The sequence below is a fragment of the Dichomitus squalens genome (genome assembly GCF_000275845.1).
Source record: "Dichomitus squalens LYAD-421 SS1 unplaced genomic scaffold DICSQscaffold_5, whole genome shotgun sequence".
In the NCBI taxonomy this organism is placed as follows: Eukaryota; Fungi; Basidiomycota; class Agaricomycetes; order Polyporales; family Polyporaceae; genus Dichomitus; species Dichomitus squalens.
The window spans coordinates 857826-874192 of NW_006766887.1; the positions used below are offsets into that span (position 1 = coordinate 857826).

General features: G+C 56.6%; 6 protein-coding genes across 6 annotated transcripts; 4 read left to right on the forward strand and 2 right to left on the reverse strand.

Moving 5' to 3' along the window:
* Nucleotides 1–585: 585 nt before the first annotated feature.
* On the forward strand, nt 586–3084 carry DICSQDRAFT_54156 (carboxypeptidase S; the record flags this gene model as incomplete). Its single annotated transcript, XM_007362993.1, has 11 exons — nt 586–761; nt 830–928; nt 1160–1332; nt 1392–1449; nt 1502–1595; nt 1778–1853; nt 1907–2031; nt 2083–2411; nt 2468–2766; nt 2846–2950; nt 3005–3084. The coding sequence occupies 11 exons, from the start codon at nt 586–588 to the stop codon at nt 3082–3084; spliced, it is 1614 nt and encodes a 537-aa protein (XP_007363055.1).
* A 525-nt stretch (nt 3085–3609) lies between these two features.
* Nucleotides 3610–8647, forward strand: DICSQDRAFT_53226 (RhoGAP-domain-containing protein; the record flags this gene model as incomplete). Its single annotated transcript, XM_007362994.1, has 12 exons — nt 3610–4112; nt 4372–4459; nt 4514–4667; nt 4722–4951; nt 5006–5181; nt 5233–5411; nt 5468–6376; nt 6424–7185; nt 7245–7373; nt 7426–7632; nt 7686–8190; nt 8245–8647. 12 exons carry the CDS (start codon nt 3610–3612, stop codon nt 8645–8647), a joined length of 4245 nt encoding a protein of 1414 aa, XP_007363056.1.
* A 434-nt stretch (nt 8648–9081) lies between these two features.
* On the reverse strand, nt 9082–10172 carry DICSQDRAFT_133910 (40S ribosomal protein S15). Its single transcript, XM_007362995.1, has 6 exons — nt 10132–10172; nt 9936–10055; nt 9872–9880; nt 9602–9796; nt 9407–9528; nt 9082–9351 (listed from the first exon to the last, which is right to left on the reverse strand). The coding sequence occupies exons 1-6, from the start codon at nt 10132–10134 to the stop codon at nt 9336–9338; spliced, it is 465 nt and encodes a 154-aa protein (XP_007363057.1). The 5' UTR covers nt 10135–10172; the 3' UTR covers nt 9082–9335.
* Nucleotides 10173–10432: 260 nt separating this feature from the next.
* DICSQDRAFT_81409 (ribosomal protein 60S) lies at nt 10433–11272 on the forward strand. Its single transcript, XM_007362996.1, has 3 exons — nt 10433–10750; nt 10816–10923; nt 10990–11272. Exons 1-3 carry the CDS (start codon nt 10559–10561, stop codon nt 11029–11031), a joined length of 342 nt encoding a protein of 113 aa, XP_007363058.1. The 5' UTR covers nt 10433–10558; the 3' UTR covers nt 11032–11272.
* Nucleotides 11273–12280: 1008 nt separating this feature from the next.
* Nucleotides 12281–15237, forward strand: DICSQDRAFT_53389 (uncharacterized protein; the record flags this gene model as incomplete). The annotated part of the gene is made up of 13 exons (XM_007362997.1): nt 12281–12376; nt 12429–12474; nt 12533–12548; nt 12600–12690; nt 12756–12978; nt 13039–13362; nt 13451–13720; nt 13802–13906; nt 13962–14020; nt 14070–14222; nt 14309–14405; nt 14517–14533; nt 14611–15237. The coding sequence occupies 13 exons, from the start codon at nt 12281–12283 to the stop codon at nt 15235–15237; spliced, it is 2124 nt and encodes a 707-aa protein (XP_007363059.1).
* A 567-nt stretch (nt 15238–15804) lies between these two features.
* On the reverse strand, nt 15805–16304 carry DICSQDRAFT_54120 (V-type ATPase; the record flags this gene model as incomplete). The annotated part of the gene is made up of 3 exons (XM_007362998.1): nt 15805–15978; nt 16060–16160; nt 16223–16304. Coding segments are annotated over 3 exons (357 nt in total), but the record flags the coding sequence as incomplete, so codon positions are not given.
* Nucleotides 16305–16367: the final 63 nt, after the last annotated feature.

A 16367-nucleotide genomic window follows, 5' to 3' on the forward strand; every position in this document is an offset into this window, starting at 1 on the left:
ATACATACTGTTGAATTCCTGACCAATTCTTCGACATTATCCGTCCTGGACATGGATTATGCGTTGCGCAAAACCACAACTATGTGCCAATGTCCGGGAGGAGAAGTTGTGACCCATCCCTGGTTTGAAGACCTCTTCGAACTGAGCGTCCCTTCGGATATTACGGACTTATCAGCACAGCGAGCCTCTACCCTCGCCCTCGTATGATCGAGCAAAGGCACCAGAACGACTGCTAAACCGTCTCCCGGATAGAAGGCGTTGTGCCAATTCGTCACTTTCTTGCCACAATCTGTCCGTTCACATGGCCTTCGGGAATAAATACGCGAGAACGCAGTTGTCAGCGCGGAGCTGCCGTGACCTCATTCTGACTCGCGTTTCCTCGTCTTCCCTTCTCACACAACGACCACCATGGCGCTCAAGGACGACTTCGTGAAAGAGGCCCTTCTCCCTTCGACCGTGTCGGATGCGTCACCGCGCAAGAAGGGTAGCTGCCGCGCAGGGCTCGTTGTCGTCAAGGCTCTCCTGCTCGGCTTGTCTGTCTGGGCTTGCTTGAACGCGCTCGATCTTGCTCCTGTGCCCGCCTGCATGAAAGACCGCCTCGGGCACGAACGCGAATGGAAGGCCGACGAGCAATGCCCCCAGGCGACCGCTGTCGTTCCGAAGAAGAACGTGGAACTTTGGAGCTCACTGGGCAAGACTTTCGACTCGGACGCGTTCAAGGCGCGTGCAGTCGAATGGATTGGTGGGGCCGTCCGTGTACCGTGAGTTCAGACGTCCAAAGCAGAGTCGGGAAACGTGGACTGAGCTGACCGTGATGTGCTCGTTGCAGGACCCAGTCATACGATAAGATGGGGCCCGTAGGCGAAGACAAGCGTTGGGAGGCATTTGGTCCTTTCCATGACTATTTGCTGAAGTCGTTCCCGTTGATGTGAGTTGCCATCTCGAAATCTGTTGTGTTCAGGCCAAGGGTGCGCTTCTATGACTATGGAAAATCAGCTGCTTGCCTATCACGACTCGCTCTTTCTCAATGGTACAGCACGCCATGGAGTTACGGCGTGTATTCCGCATCTTACCACCGATTAGGGGGTGTTTCGCCTTGGCATATATTCGTGGAGGCCAGCCGGGCCACTTGCGGAGTTGTCTGACACTGAAATTGTAGTCACTCAACGCTCGAGCTCACAAAGGTCAACACGTGGGGTCTCGTTTACGTCTGGAAGGGCTCCGATGCGTCATTGAAGCCTCTCCTCCTGGCCGCTCACCAAGACGTCGTTCCTGTCAACCCTGACACTGTGGATGAATGGACTCACCCCCCCTTCTCCGGCTACTTTGATGGTCAGTCGCGTACGCCCTGAGCAGTCAATCCTGAGTGTATAGCTGACGAACGCGTAAAGGGGAGCGCATCTGGGGCCGTGGAAGTTCTGACGACAAAAGCGGCTTGATCGGTATACTGTAGGTTTTTTGCACTTCAACTCTGCTTCGCGTCGCTTACTCGGTGTTGCAGGTCTTCGATCGAGTCTCTCTTGGAGGCTGGTTTCCAGCCAACTCGGGGCGTTGTGCTTGCATTTGGCTTTGACGAGGAAACCAGCGGTCTACATGTAAGTGATTGGAATTACGTTTGTCTGTCTTCACTTTGACTCGCCTCGTATCGGCATCTACTTCACCGGGTGCTCGGTTGAGCCCAATTGAGAATCAGCGTTGACCCGCGTAGATGCAGCAACTGCCCACTCGCTGAAGGTCACGTGCCGAAACATCTGGTGGCTGATATCCGTATTTACAGGGCGCTGCGGCCATCAGCAAGTACTTGCATGAGACGTACGGTGAAAACTCGTTCCTGCTGCTCGTTGATGAGGGTGGTAAGCGTCATGTCGCGATAAAGGCAGGAAGCTATAATTCACATCCGTTATAGGAGGATTCGCTCAGGAGTATGGCAGCGTCATCGCCACCCCTGGCATAGCTGAGAAGGGCTACATTGACGTTCGTGTGGAGGTTACCTCGCCCGGTGGTCACTCCAGCGTGCCTCCTCAGCACACTGTGAGCCTAACTATTCTCCTTTGTTGATGCCTTAGACTGACGTGGCCATAGACCATTGGTATTCTCTCGCAGCTACTCGTGCATTACGAGGAGAACCCCTACGAGGCCAAGCTCTCCCGGGGTACGCCCATATATTGGAAATCCCAATGTCTCGCAGCCTACGCGCCCGACCTCCCTGGCGAGCTCCGCAAGGCGCTCAAGAAGTCCGTCAAGTCTGACAAGGCGTTGAAGGCCGCTCAAAAGGAACTTTTCAAGAGCAAATCCTTCCACGCGCTCGTCGGCACGACCCAAGCCATCGACCTCATCAACGGCGGCGTCAAGACGAACGCGCTTCCCGAGCTTGCGTGGGCTGTCGTCAACCATCGTATCGCTACTGATAGGTCCGTTCTGCGCATCGCGTCCCTCGTTACGGCAACTATCTGACTGGGTGATGCAGCTCGGTCGGCGACGTCCAGGCGCACGACACGGAGCTCCTGAAGCAGCTCGCCCATCAATTCAACCTGTCGTACACGGCGTTTGGGTCTCAACAGACCGAGGAGGGCGCGCCTGCTTACGGCACGCTTACCCTCAGCGACGCGTGGGGCACTGCGCTCGCGCCTGCCCCCATTAGCCCTATCGACGCGCCCGAGTACGCGCTGCTGTCCGGGACGATCAAGGCCACGTACAACGCGCACCGGAGCCTCACGGGAGATGAGAACATCGTCGTAGCCCCGGGCATCATGTCAGGAAACACGGGTGCGTGACTCCGAGCGAGAGCGGGAGATGACAGTACCGTGGCTGACCCGCGGCGATCCCGACAATTGAATCCGCACAGACACTCGGTACTACTGGGCACTCACGCCGCACATCTACCGCTACAACCACCACAACGGTGGAAACACCACGGGGATCGCCAGTGGTGTACACACGATCAACGAATGTGAGTGTCAGAGACGGACATTGACGCTTCGGGTGCTGACTGAAGGATTGGCAGTCCTGGTGGCCGACGCGTTCTACGAACAGATCAAATTTTTCACAACTCTGATCCTGAATGCCGACGAGTTCCAGGCGTGATAAGAATGAACGTCTCCTGGATGCTGTGAGGGCATGCGCTGTATCTATCATGTCTGCGGGCATTCCAACCGATTCCAGTGTAGAAACCCGAGTAGCACTGCCCAGACGGGTATTAGGGTGTAAAGTCGACTGCTTCCGCATCGAACCGCCTTCGAGTTCAATTGTTGACCCTTTAAGGGTACTATTTGTGTGCATTCTTGGAAGACGATGGCAGTGAAAGTGCGGGTCAGCTGCTTGAGACAGAGGATCCGGTGGAGCGTAGCGGTGTGACACGCTGCCACGTGGGTAAGAGTCACGGCTGGATGGAGGCGAAATTGGTGATCCGAAAGCATCGACGTCGAGAGTGAGCTGGTTCCCGTCTGCTAATACCCTCTGGCCACCCTCGCCCGCCCCCGACGCCCGCACTCAGCCCGCAACCCATCCCAGAGCGGCGCCGTCGCAGCCATGAGCGGGCCCGACCACCAGAAACAGCAGCTCTCCATCTCCTCCCAGTCCTCTAGCAGCGACTCCGCGACTCTCGCCTACATGGCCATAGCTTCCGACCCGGATTCAGACCATGATCTCGACCCTCCCCCCACCGCTCACGCAAACGGCTTCTCGTCCTCGTCTCCCCGCCCTGAGCATTATGCTTCAGATCGCACTCCCGTACCTGTCAAGGCGGCTACGCTTGGCACCCCGTACGACCTAGATCAGCGACAGCCTCGGACGGACGACCGACCCCATGCCCGCAGCGAGGACCTCAATCACTCGTCGTCCTGGGCCTCGAATGATCCCTCGTTCACTGACCGCGCTCTCTCTCAGTCCCCCGCTCCTCCCTTCATGGCGTCCAGTCGCCCTGGCACTCCTGGCAGCAGCTCCAATCACCACCCCCTCCCCCCATCTTCATCCGATCACTCTGAATCCTCACGGAGCCGCCGACAGAGCATGCACTCCGACTCGTCTCTAGGTTCTGAATCTTCTACGCCCGGTGGGAGCCAGCTAGGAGGAGGCTCGACGACGACGCACACCAGCACGAGCGTCGCTTCCACGTGAGTCCTTTTACACTCTTGACCTAGTTTCTGGCCGTCGATGAGATCCACGGAGGCTATGAGTTGGAATCACGTACAGCGAGCCAAGATCACCAGCCTTGGCTCTTGGCCTGACCAGTGGGCGGGGCCAGAACGCTCCTTCGTTCTGTCTAGTGATGTCCACTCTGATTCGTGTCGACCGGGGTCTTGTAGCTTGCCTGTCCCTTTGGCATGCTGCCATGATTATCAATTCCGGTGTCTAACTTTGCGGTTCGACTAGACCATGTGCGGCTTGCGGCAAAGCAATGCAGGGCGCGTTTGTACGGGCCCTTGGCGCTGTATACCACCTCCAATGCTTCAAGTGTATGGTAAGGCTTTGTCAGCCAATTTTGGCTTGACCCCGGTTGCTGACGTCTGCACAGGACTGCGGTACCGTCGTGGCCTCGAAGTTCTTCCCGATTGACGGCCAAGATGGGAAGCAACACCCGCTATGTGAACGGGACTACTTTCGGCGCTTGAATCTGATTTGCGCGAAGTGTGGGATGGCGCTGCGCGGAAGCTACATTACGGCGTGCAGTAAGCACTCCCGTCTCTCGAACCCTTGCGCCAGTTAGCGAACGTGCATTGCAGACAAGAAGTTCCATGTCGAGCATTTCACATGCTCGATATGTCCGACACTCTTCGGCCCGCAAGACTCGTACTACGAGCATGAGGGAGACGTATATTGTCATTTCCATTATTCGACACGATACGCAACCAAATGCGCTGGTTGCAACAGTGCCATTCTCAAGCAATTTGTGGAAATCAACCGGAACTCGCGGGACGAATGTTGGCATCCGGAATGCTATATGATAAATAAGGTACGTTGCGTATAGCTCCTGACAGGAGATGATCTTCATAGTCGTTTTCGACAGTTTTGGAATGTCAAAGTCTCCAGTCGTCGACCTACCAGCCTACCACCGCCGGCGGAGGATGGCGAGCCTACCCAGCCGACGGAGCCTCCTTATGTCGAAGAGGAGCGCATGGAGACGGCGCAATCTCTACGAGAGAAGCAGATACGGATGGAACAGCAGGTGTATCGGATATGGACGTGAGTCGGCTACCTTACATGCTTGATGTGCGTCCGCCTGACTTGGGATAGCGTACTGTCCTCCTTCGAGGAGTCGAGCGCTGCGTGTATTTCTGATATGCTGAGGCAAGTCAGCAATGGGCAATACCTGGACGCCATCCGGATGGCCGAGAGGTTCATTTTGCATGTCGAAGTCCTCTTCGCAACCATCGACGACCTGGAATACCATTTCGCCCGGCTGAAACTCAAAGGTTAGGCGTTTGCCTTTCTCTTGTTCCTCCACGCTAATGTCTTGGTAATACGTCAGGCATGTCGCACGTTCGCGAGGCGAGAATGCTGTGCCGAAAGACCGTGGATCTCTTCACCCTTCTATCTCATACGCAAGAGACTGGCGCCCGGCGGATGGGCATGACCCAGGAGCTGCTCGCCCTGGTCACTGGGCTGGCGCACTACCTCAAGATTCTCATCCGTATCGCGCTCACAGGTGCCTTGAAGCTCGAGCGAGAGCAAGATGTGCGCGAGGCGATCACCAACTTCCTGGACAAGCTGCATATGCTCGCCATCCAGGGCAGCAACCCTTCCGCAAGGCGTATTATGAAGCGCGCGAATGGGGAGCTGATCCCGCAGAGCGATTCTGGCAACCTTGGGACCCAGGGTGTCACCTACGGTTTCAAGAGTCTTGCGCCGGAGAATGCTGGCGAAAGCCCTTTCAGCGCCGCACCCAAGGACCCGCTTCTCGCCAAAGTCCCCGTCGTCCACCCCCCATCGGACCTGTGCATCAAGTGCAATCAGACAGTCGAAGAAGATTGCGTGCGCCTAGGAACGTACCAGCGGTGGCACTCTCACTGTCTCACCTGCCAAACTTGCGGTAAGGCTGCGGCAATGCCAACAGTTAAAGAACCAAAGGCCTTGGAGGACAAGGATAAGGACGGCTCGCAGGCCGGCCAGGAGAAGGAAGGCAAACCCAAGGCTTCAACTGCGCGGCGGCCGCCAGCGAACGTCGGCGCCTTCACGTATGAGGTGGAGTCGGTGAAGGAGACCACGTCTTTCGGCGTCGTGCCGACCGTCATCCTCTGCACAGAACACGCGCATGCTGGTTGCCGTGCCGGGTTCCAGGCCGTTTCGCGCTTGGAGCAGTACGCCTTTTTGCTGAATGTGGCCCTACGGCGGTTGTATGTGCTGTTGAAGAAGCGAGGCGTCGTCCCTCTGTCTCCCGGTATGCTTCTCGTTTCACCGGTGCGCTCTCCGCTGACCTCCCCGCAGCTGCATTGCCAGGACAAGGTCAATCGCGCGAACCCGACGAGGACCCCTACCGGAACTCCGGCGACATCAATCGTCTCCGCTCTGTGCATCTGGATCGGAAATTGTCCTCCACCGCGCGGGTACCGAAGCGGTCAACAATCGTCGAGAGCCCAGCCGGCAAAGTCGCCCATGCTCATCCTTCGGACCTCGCTCACCGTCCGCACGAGGTCACGTCTGGCGCACGCACACCCGCGCCCCAGGTCGCACAGCATGGGACGGCGCGAAGCCAGAAGGCGCCGCTCATCCACACTCAGCAGTCGTACTCCCAGCAGCCACAGCGATCGCTGCCATCGCCCGGGATGATCGACACCAATGTGGGGTCGCAGGTCATCCGACCTGCCTTTGCGCGAGGGAACACCGCGATCAAGATTGTCGACGAGTCTGGGCCCAGCTCACCCGCAGGCGTCAACCAGGACGAGCAGATGGTTGGGGGCATCGAGGACGGCATCACCCTTGCAGACATCCCGCAGCTGGTGGAGGCGGCGCAAGCGCGAGAGCAGAGACGGTCGCTGCCCAGCCAGAGCTCGATACCATACATCGGGGACCTGAACCCTCTCCAGCTCGCGATCGTCAAGCACTGCGCCGTGCTGGTCCTCCAGAGGTCGCCGCTCAGGGATCAGTTCGATCTGGACGAGATCCTTGAGTTGGTTGAGACCAAGAAGAGCTCGTTCTGGAACAAGTTGTTCAAGCCAGGCAACGACAAGAAGAACGTGAAGAAGAAAGGTACGTCGAGTCGGCCTTCTTGGCTGTGGTACGACTTATATCCATCTGGTCGCTTGTAGGGGTCTTCGGTGTACCTCTGGAACTTTTGGTAGAGCGCGAGGGTGCGGACTCTCTTCTCGGTGCTGGACGCACGCCTCTCCGCATCCCGAGTTTCGTTGATGATGCCATCTCTGCCATGCGGCAAATGGGTATGTCATACTTTCCTCATCGACGCGGCGTCTCTGATATAGACCACTCTAGACATGTCTATTGAGGGTATTTTCCGGCGAAATGGCAACATCCGCCGCTTGAAAGACCTCACCGAAGCAATCGACCGTGACGCGTCGTCCGTTGACCTCACGCAGGACAACCCAGTACAACTTGCGGCGCTTCTAAAGAAGTTCTTCCGAGATCTTCCTGATCCCCTCATGACATTCAAGTTGCATCGGCTGTTCATCGCGACTCAATGTGCGCTATCTTTCTAGAGCTATCTGTCTGAGTATGCTAACTCCGTACCGCAGCGCTTCCAACCGAGCAGGAGAGGAATCGGATGCTGCACATGGTGTCGCTCATCTTGCCTAAAGCGCACCGCGATACGCTCGAAGTGCTCTTTGTCTTCTTGAAATGGGTCGCGTCCTTCGCGCACTTGGACGAGGAGACAGGTAGCAAGATGGACTTACAGAACCTTGCGACGGTCATTTGCCCGAGTATTCTGTACTCCCGTGGACAAAACGCCGTGAGAGACGAAAGTTTCGGGTCGATTAGGGTCGTCACCGCGCTGCTAGAGAATCAGGACCAGTTTTACTGCGTCCCTGAGGAGTTCTTGCCCATTCTCGCAGATGAGGAATACTTCGCCAACTGCATGGAGCTTCCAAGCAGGGAATTCCTGAAGAAGGTTGACGCATATATGCGCCTCAAGTCGGGTGGCAGGACACCGGGCCTCATATCGCCGACTATCGGCAATGCGACATTTAACTTCAATCCGGGCACACCACGGCCCGAGGATATGCGCTCAATGCCACCAAGGTAGGACATCTCGATCATAGATGGCAACCGACCCATCTCATTCGTTCCATACAGGTCAACGCAGTCCAACCCACAATTCCTGGATAGGCCCCCCATGGCCAACCCCACACCATCTGACAGTGTGCTCCGGAATGGTCTCTCCCCGCAGCGGCAACAACCTCCACCAATGCAGCACTCGCCATTCTCCTATCCGCCACCAACAGGGAACCCCCAGCCGACATCGCAGCCCTCGATGGGTGCCATTCACTCGCCACAGCCGCGAATGCCCGCCAACATGCAGGGCATGCAAAGCCCGAGCCCGGACTGGGGGATGGAGCGGCCTCCAGGTGTACAGGACCCGAACAGGCCATCGTCGCGTCCATCGTCGTTCATCAATACCAGCGTGAACCCGTCATCGAGGACCAGCAGCGAGAGTCCGCATCCTTATGTCCCGAACGGACAGCACCAGCAACGGTAACCGCTCTCCGGCACCATTCCGTCCCTTTGCTCTTGCACCCTGCTTCTGGCTCCTCCGCTTACGACATCTGCATTGCATTTCATCCTCACCTTACTCCGTCCCTCACGCCGTATACCGTACCCGCCGCGTCGAGTCGCTGAGCATTGAGCATTGAGCACATCGCACGTACACATGACCCACCCTTGTCTAGTTTTCAGTCTATGGTCAGGTCGGACTCCTCTGCACATCACCATTGCGCATCGTCACGGTAGCACCTGCACTCATTCCCTCTCTATATAATCAGTACTGCTTCCATGCATCCCATTGCCAACGCGCTTGTCTCTCGTCCCTCCTTATCCCTCTCTAAATTTGCCGCGTAACTGTACTTCACCTTACTCACTTAACCTATAGCATGGACAAACATCTATACCCTCTCAGACCTGCCTCTGGGTCAACGAATGGTGAAATTTGGATTGTGCGTGCGTTACTCAAAATGTGCGAACTCTTGCAAATACAACATCCGTGTCCCGATGCTGCCTGTACCAGTCGACACGATACGATCCCACAGTTGAGCTTCGTCATCGTGCGATGCAGACGAGTATGCGTTCCGGGGTGCGCATAGTATGCATGTTGCATAATATTTTGGACTACTGCACATGGATGATGAGGAATAAAAGCAACAACATAAACAGTCGTAAAACCCGGTCCTCTACTTGAGGGGGATGCTGCACCAAACCGTCAGACTCTCACAGCACCTAGGTGAACTCGAGATGAACCTACAATCGCGAGGAGTGGGTGGCACCAATACCCGGACGACCGTGCTTGACAGGCTTGTACGAGCACGAAAACTCGGCGAGGTAGTGGCCAACCATCTCAGGCTTGATCTCGACGGAGTTGAAGACCTGATAACCCGAAGCGATGATTCAAGTCAGTCCTCCAACCTCTCAACTTCTCTTCATGGAATTGAGAACGCACCTTGCCGTTGTAGATGCCGACGACGGAGCCGATCATCTCAGGGACGATAATCATGTCACGGAGGTGGGTCTTCACAACCGCGGGCTTTTCGTTGGGTGGTGCCTCCTTCTTCGCCTTGCGGAGCTTCTTGATCAAGCCCATGGGCTTGCGCTTGAGACCGCGCTGGAACCGCCTGCGGGCACGAGCATGGACGATCTAACCGAAGACGAGAGGGAGAAGTTGGTGAGATGTCTTGTTTGTGCGCGGGTTCCATTTCATGTATTAGCGTACCTCGACGAACTGTGTGTGTTCGGGTCAGAACCAAAGCAATACATTGCGAGCAGTATATACGCACTTCCTCATTGCTCAGGTCAAGGAGCTTATCGAGCTCCACCCCACGGTAGGAGAAGGTACGGAACGTCCGCTTCTTCTTGAGGTCGGCGGCGACTTGGGGGTCGGTAACAGAGGAATCAGCCTACAAAAGCCCCATGCAACGAGCCGTCAGCACTTCCGCATCGTTCTCTACACACGACCAAATGGGCAGTACTCACCATCTTGAGGGTGTCGTTGGCGGTCTTGCGGTGGGACTGAAGGGGCCTTGCTCTTGGGCGGCTTTGTGACGGAGTTTGAAACAAGACGAGTGGCTGCCCGCCGGTGCAAGGAACGTGGGAACACAGCTGTATAGTTCTCAGCCACCGGCGCGGGCCCGCCCTGGGCTTGAGTCGATCAGGCAGAGTGTAATTCACCCCATCGTCCTCGGATAGAATCCACAGGTCTTCCCTCGCGGATTAAAAGGTGTGCTCGCTGTCCGCTGCATCGTTGAACAGTATCTAACATTGCGCGCATCATACAGTGATTTGTGGCTACCGATCTACCTCTCATAACCACCCAAATCTACCACTGTGCGTGTCTCGCAAGTCACGCTTGTGCAAGCCGAAGTTTGGCCCGTTAACCCGGTTCTCTTGCCGTGGCCTACAGATGCGTCACCTCGCTGCCTACCTTCTCCTCCAGATCGGCGGTAACGCTAGCCCCTCCGCGGCGGATGTCAAGAAGGTCCTCGGTGCTGTCGGCATTGAGGCCGACGATGAGCGCCTCGAGAAGCTCATCTCTGAGCTCGACGGCAAGGATGTCAGCGCGCTGATCGCTGAGGGCTCCGCCAAGCTCGCTTCGGTACGTCCTAATCATCGTGTGGCAGCCCACTGTCGGGAAGCTTACGTTAATTTGAATCGTTACAGGTCCCCTCTGGTGGTGCTGTTGCTGCGTCCTCTGGAGGTGCTGCTGCTAGTGGCGCCCCTGCTGCTGCTGCGGAAGAGAAGAAGGAGGAGAAGAAGGAGGAAGAGAAGGTCAGTTGGCCTCGTCTACTTGAAATCCTTATAGCAGTTGTTGACCATCTGTTTATGACTTTACAGGAGGAGTCCGACGACGACATGGGCTTCGGTCTGTTCGACTAAACCATGTAGCGTTAGCAAAATTGTTCGTACCGTACATCTCGCCGTGCCGGCGGCCGGGCAGCTATGATGACACGCTTGCACGACTTTTACTATCCACGCCGCTCTGATCTGATTTGTCGGGCCACTGGGACGTGTCGGATGATAAATACCACAACTTTGCTTGATGCATGTCAATCATGGAATTGAACCGCCGGCTGCTTACACAAGCATCAGCGCGAGGCACGCAGCTATCCACGATGCGAGCCTCATGATTTCCATTAATTGCTGCTCGAACGGCGTGTGTGGATGGTTTGGGGTGGTATCGTCGGCAAGGTGTGTGGCCTTGAGGCCAATCGATCGCCTGTGATCAGTAGCAGTGCGAGATGGGCTGTGTTCGTTCGAGAAGCATTGGCTTTCAGATTTCTGAAGCGGGACAAGGAGACCATTCAGAGGAGGGAAACACGGACCAACGACGCCGACTCGCCAAGTGACCAGAGAGGGCTGTCGCGTCGAAGTGCATGTGCATGTTACATAAGACATATTTGGGTGTGGATTGTTTCAGGAACGGTCGACACAGCGACGAGAATTAGGCACACCGCCACCCCAGCGCGGAATCCGGGGAAGACCGCCGGCTATGGAACTCTGTCGAATGCCGGCGGCGTAAACGACCTTCTCAGGACATTCCGGAGGCGCCGCAGCAGAAGATTGTCCGTAGTACGTCCGCAAGCCTCGGCAGGACATACGCTGTCATTGACCTCGCGAAAATGGGCCTTCAGCTCATAGCCCAGCACGCGCTTGGGCCTGCGCGGCGAGGAGGCAGGACGGGCACACGGGAAAGGCGTCGGTTACGTATGACGGAGTGTCGAGAGGATGCCGCGGTAAGAGTCGGGCCCGGGGGAGTGGGACGGAAGAAGAGAGGTGTCTCGGTCAAGTAGCCGCCGAGTCGCGTTCGTTCTCCCGTAGCCGCAATTATACCCCCATGACATCCGCCCGTTAAAGCTCTCTTGGCTTCCTCGCAACATAGTTTCCTTTCCACGCTCTTCCGCCCCTCGTATCCCTCAACGCCGCCCTCAGTCCTCCGCCGCTATCTCAGCGCTGTCTCTGCCGTCGCGCACCTCATCTTCCCCCCCGAACGAGCCCACCCTGTTGACGGTTGCCATTCCGCACCATCTCTCATCGCCCTCCTTCTCACATGGCTTCTCCCTCCGAGTCTCCACCTAGTCCCTCGCATCATCCTCTTGCTTCTGCGCCCATATCTTCGCCCACAAACATGGCATTCTCCAATCCTCCTGATGGGGGATCCCCGGAGCACGAGCAGCTATCCGTGGCATTCGTCAAAGGTGGCAAGCGGAAGCGTCTCAGCAAGGTGCGCATATACCTTGGCCTTCACGCGTCGCTTGTTCTAAATATTGCTTCAGGCTTGCGATGCATGCCATAAGAGCAAGCGCAGGTGCGATGGGACGGGTAAGCACGCGTGCATACTCTCAGCGTGGCGGACTGCACTGAATTTCCGTTCCACCAGCTCCCTGCAGCAATTGGTAGGTGCATATCTCAGAGCGCTCGAGCACCGTATACTCACCTCATCCTAGCTATTATGCGTCTAAGAACTGCACATACACCGATGCTGCGGGGAGACCTGTCCCTGCACCTCGAAATACCCACCCTGTAAGACCAGCCGATGTTGCTACGGTACCTCACCTTCGCGATACTGCTTACGTCCCATGTTAACCATGCGTGTTTCCCAGGCACACCCGGCAGCTGAGACTCCACCCTGGGCGGGTCAAGCCACCTTGTCAAGCCCTCCGGTCAATCCGCAGGGTGGAGTCGAACGAGATCCGACCACAAAACGATCCCGGAAAGGCCCAGGTGCCCCGGACACTAGTCCTCCATTGGCTTCCAAAGGCGCTGCCTCTCCGGAGGTGTTCACCCAAACTCCCGACCCCGCAATAACACATGAGCTCGTGAACAGTTCGTATCGAACCGTTGGTTCACCGCCCGTCGTGTATTGACGCGCAGTCCCTCCAATAGTATTCTTCGCCCACTGCAACCCGCAGCGCATGATCATTCACAAACCCTCTTTCTCCGCCGATCTCGCACTAAGCAAGGTACCAACGTACTTGCTCCTGGCTGTATGCGCTGTTGCTGCGCCTTTGTCCAAGGCTATCGCAAGCAAGGCATCTCATTCGCGCCTCGCTGGGGTCCCTTTCTTCCAAGACGCATTGAGCTTGATGTTTGACAACTCGGGGAGGTTACTTTGCAAGCCGACGGTGAGCACGGCTCAAGCGCTTTGCTTGCTCGAGATGCACGAGATCGCCGCCAGCCACTCGTGGACTCGTCACTTCAGGTACTTCGGTAAGTCTTCTTGTCCGCACTCACGTTCCCGCCGGCACTCCTCGGTAAAAATAAACCACCCGCTCACCTGATTCGTCGCCCTCCGCAGAACTGGCGCTCCAGGTACTGGAAGGCAGCCTCGAGGTGGACCGACCAGATAACTCGGCCCCCCCTTCGCCCACAGACCCGGGCGCACTGATGGACTTTGTTGACCGGGAGTGCACCCGGCGCTGCTTCTGGCTGATCCAGCTTATGGCGTGGATCAGCAACATCTACACGCACCGGGACGTCCGGCCGCGCATGGTCGAACTCGCGGACGTAGTGCGGTTGCCCATCGACGAGACGACGTTTGAATTGACGTCGGTGACAAGCTCCGCTAGTACGTGCTAATCTTTGCCCCAAACGCGCGCAGACGCTCTCTCACATCTGGCTGACATCGATTTTGCCGGCTGACTTTTAGCCTCTGAATACTTACGTCGACCTGCACCTCGGACGAGGTATGCGTCGCAATTTGGCCACATGCTCCGTATCATGGAGATCTATCATAATGTGGAGGTTGTGTTAAGTGCGTACTTGCTCGAAATCAAGCTTGCTCTTGGTGCTGAGAGGGCTTCTGCTAGCCACCAAGGAAGGTCCCGCCCGTGCCGCCGCTATGCCTAGTCTCCGCAAGCGGCTAGAGGTAGTTTGTCTTGCCTTCGTTATGTTCTACTACTAACCTAACGACATAGGATTGGCATGCTTCATTACCTAGTCACCTACAATTCACCGAGGACAACCTGGAGACGCAGGTCACTATGTTTGAGACCTCCTCGAACTCTGGTGCCTGGTCTTTCTGCTTCATGCATGCAATGTATCCATGCTGCTACCTCGCAGTACACGAGGTACGCCAAGCTATCCTCTTGTTAGATATGCTGCTATTTCCGCCCTCACTCCGCCCTGTGCCAGTATTAACCTTTTCCGTATGCAGGGTGAAGGCACACTAACGGAACCGATCCCTTGGGTCCGCAACCAGCTCAATCTGATCTTCAATGCCGCCGGTACGCGGGCCAAGACATCCATACTTTGTACGTACCCCTGGTTCACTGCGCTTCGCAAATGCCGCCGGCAGACATCTGATAAGCACCTTCTGTTTTCAAATGCGCATTGGACACCGTACATACACTCGCTACGATCAGCGGCTTGCGCGCTTTGGGTGAGGTCTATACAATTGCGTCTTGAAATGTCTGATCTGCTGTCTGCTCATCGCTTGATTGCGTTCATTGGGGGCAGTCCTACAGCAAGTATAGCCCCGACGACCCGCAGGTGCAGGTGTGGGACCGCGACTTCGAGAAACTGTGGGGTTTCAAAGTCGTGATCGTCGCCGAGCAATGGCGGCAGAGCCAGGCCAAGGCCAAGGAGCAAGCACTGGCAGCGCAGCAGCAGCAACAGCAGCAGCAGAAGCAACAGGCACTGTATCAGCCCCGCGAGCCCCCCTCCTCCAAGTCCAGCTCGAACTCGCCGACGTCCTCGCACTCCTCTCCCGAGGCAGTCGCCCTACATGCGCAGCCGTACGAGGGCCGCAGGGAGAGTGGGGACCCGCGCGCTCTCCTCCGGACCAACACGCTGCTAGACCTTGACTCGCGGCTGGTGGGCGTCGGGGCAGGGGGAGCCGGGGTCGTCGCCCCGCGCACGAGCCTGCCATCGCTGCAGCAGGCCGGCCTCCTGGACTCGCTGAACATGAAGGCGCCGTTCGAGGCGTTCGCGAGCTCGCTCTCGCTTGGGCCGCAGGGCCTGGGGAGCCCTCCGAGCGCCGGGACGGGATCGGGCCGGGGGCAGCAGTTGAATCCTGGGTCTGCCGCCGCCATGCCTGCCGGGATGAACTGGCTCGTCGATGCCGGGGGCGGCGGGCGACCATGAGCGCTGCCCTCGGTAGCATTTTCGACCGTTGGGGGTGGGTGTTTGGTGTTGTCCGAGGATTTTCCAGTCTCACCTTGGGTTCCTTACTGGCCTCTTGAATCCATCGTCTTGGGGCTTCCTTTTGCATACAGTATGAGCCATGATACATAAGGTTGGACGTTCTTGGTGTATGATTCGAATTCTTTCAACTCGGAGTGTACGGGTCGTATCGATTTCACATGAGCAGCGACGCGTTTGTAGAATGCTAGTGTAATAATAGCAGCTATGTCCATATCTAGTATTCTTCGATGTTCTGCTGCATTGGTACAGTACTAGTTGTTAGCAGGCACATTGTCAGTCATTGTCGTTCGTTCTGCCTTCGTCTAACAGATACTTTTGGCGATCAAAAGTATGCTCGGGTATATGAATTTGTAATTATACAATATGTGTGCCCAGTCTGCCATGGTGTGCGGATGCGTCATAGTCCGTGTAATCGTTGATCGTACGCGTCCAAGCGAGGTCCACCACAGGGGCGGAAGCAAGAGCAGCAGGGAGGCGGAACGGCTACAGCACCTGTAACAGATGCGTCTACTGCTGCTTCTTAAGGTTGCGGTGCAGCTCGGGTTTGACGAGGATGACGCGGTCGAGGAGCTTCTGGACAACCTTGTCCTTGTTTCCCTCGTACGCTGCACGGATCTCCTTCTGTTTCACCTCGGTCTCCTTATCAATCCGCGCCTGGACAGTCTGGGTGGTACCCGCATGCTATTTCGGTTGAAGGTATGACCAGGGTGTGCAATGAGCGTCGGGGAGGTCGGGTAAGATCATGGACAGCACAGAACGTACAGACTGCTCGAACGCCTTGAACTCCTGCTCCTTCGTCTTCTTGTACTCCTCTATCTCTTTCTCAGCCTCAGAGCGTGCATCTTTTAGCCTCTGAACACGATCTGGGATGTCAATGACGTGAGCTCGCCGCCAGTTTGTACAATGCCCTAGAGAGTGAACGGACATTGGCGAGCCTGCTGCACGACCTTTGCGGCCTCCTTTTCAGCTTCGAGCAGCGTCTGAATGCTCTGTGATTGCTGTGCGGCCTTCGTAAACGTCGTTCAGCGCGATACTCCGGTATAGCAAGGCATTGGCAACCGACCATAGTG

What these genes read in the sequence shown, in the direction of transcription:
- DICSQDRAFT_81409 (XM_007362996.1), top strand. Translation starts at nt 10,559, where the DNA reads ATGCGTCACCTCGCTGCCTACCTTCTCCTCCAGATCGGCGGTAACGCT. An exon ending in GCTCCGCCAAGCTCGCTTCG is followed by an intron (nt 10,751 to 10,815) that starts GTACGTCCTAAT and finishes GAATCGTTACAG; the next exon opens with GTCCCCTCTGGTGGTGCTGT. An exon ending in AGAAGAAGGAGGAAGAGAAG is followed by an intron (nt 10,924 to 10,989) that starts GTCAGTTGGCCT and finishes ATGACTTTACAG; the next exon opens with GAGGAGTCCGACGACGACAT.
- DICSQDRAFT_133910 (XM_007362995.1), bottom strand. An exon ending in TCGGCATCTACAACGGCAAG is followed by an intron (nt 9,529 to 9,601) that starts GTGCGTTCTCAA and finishes TCGGGTTATCAG; the next exon opens with GTCTTCAACTCCGTCGAGAT.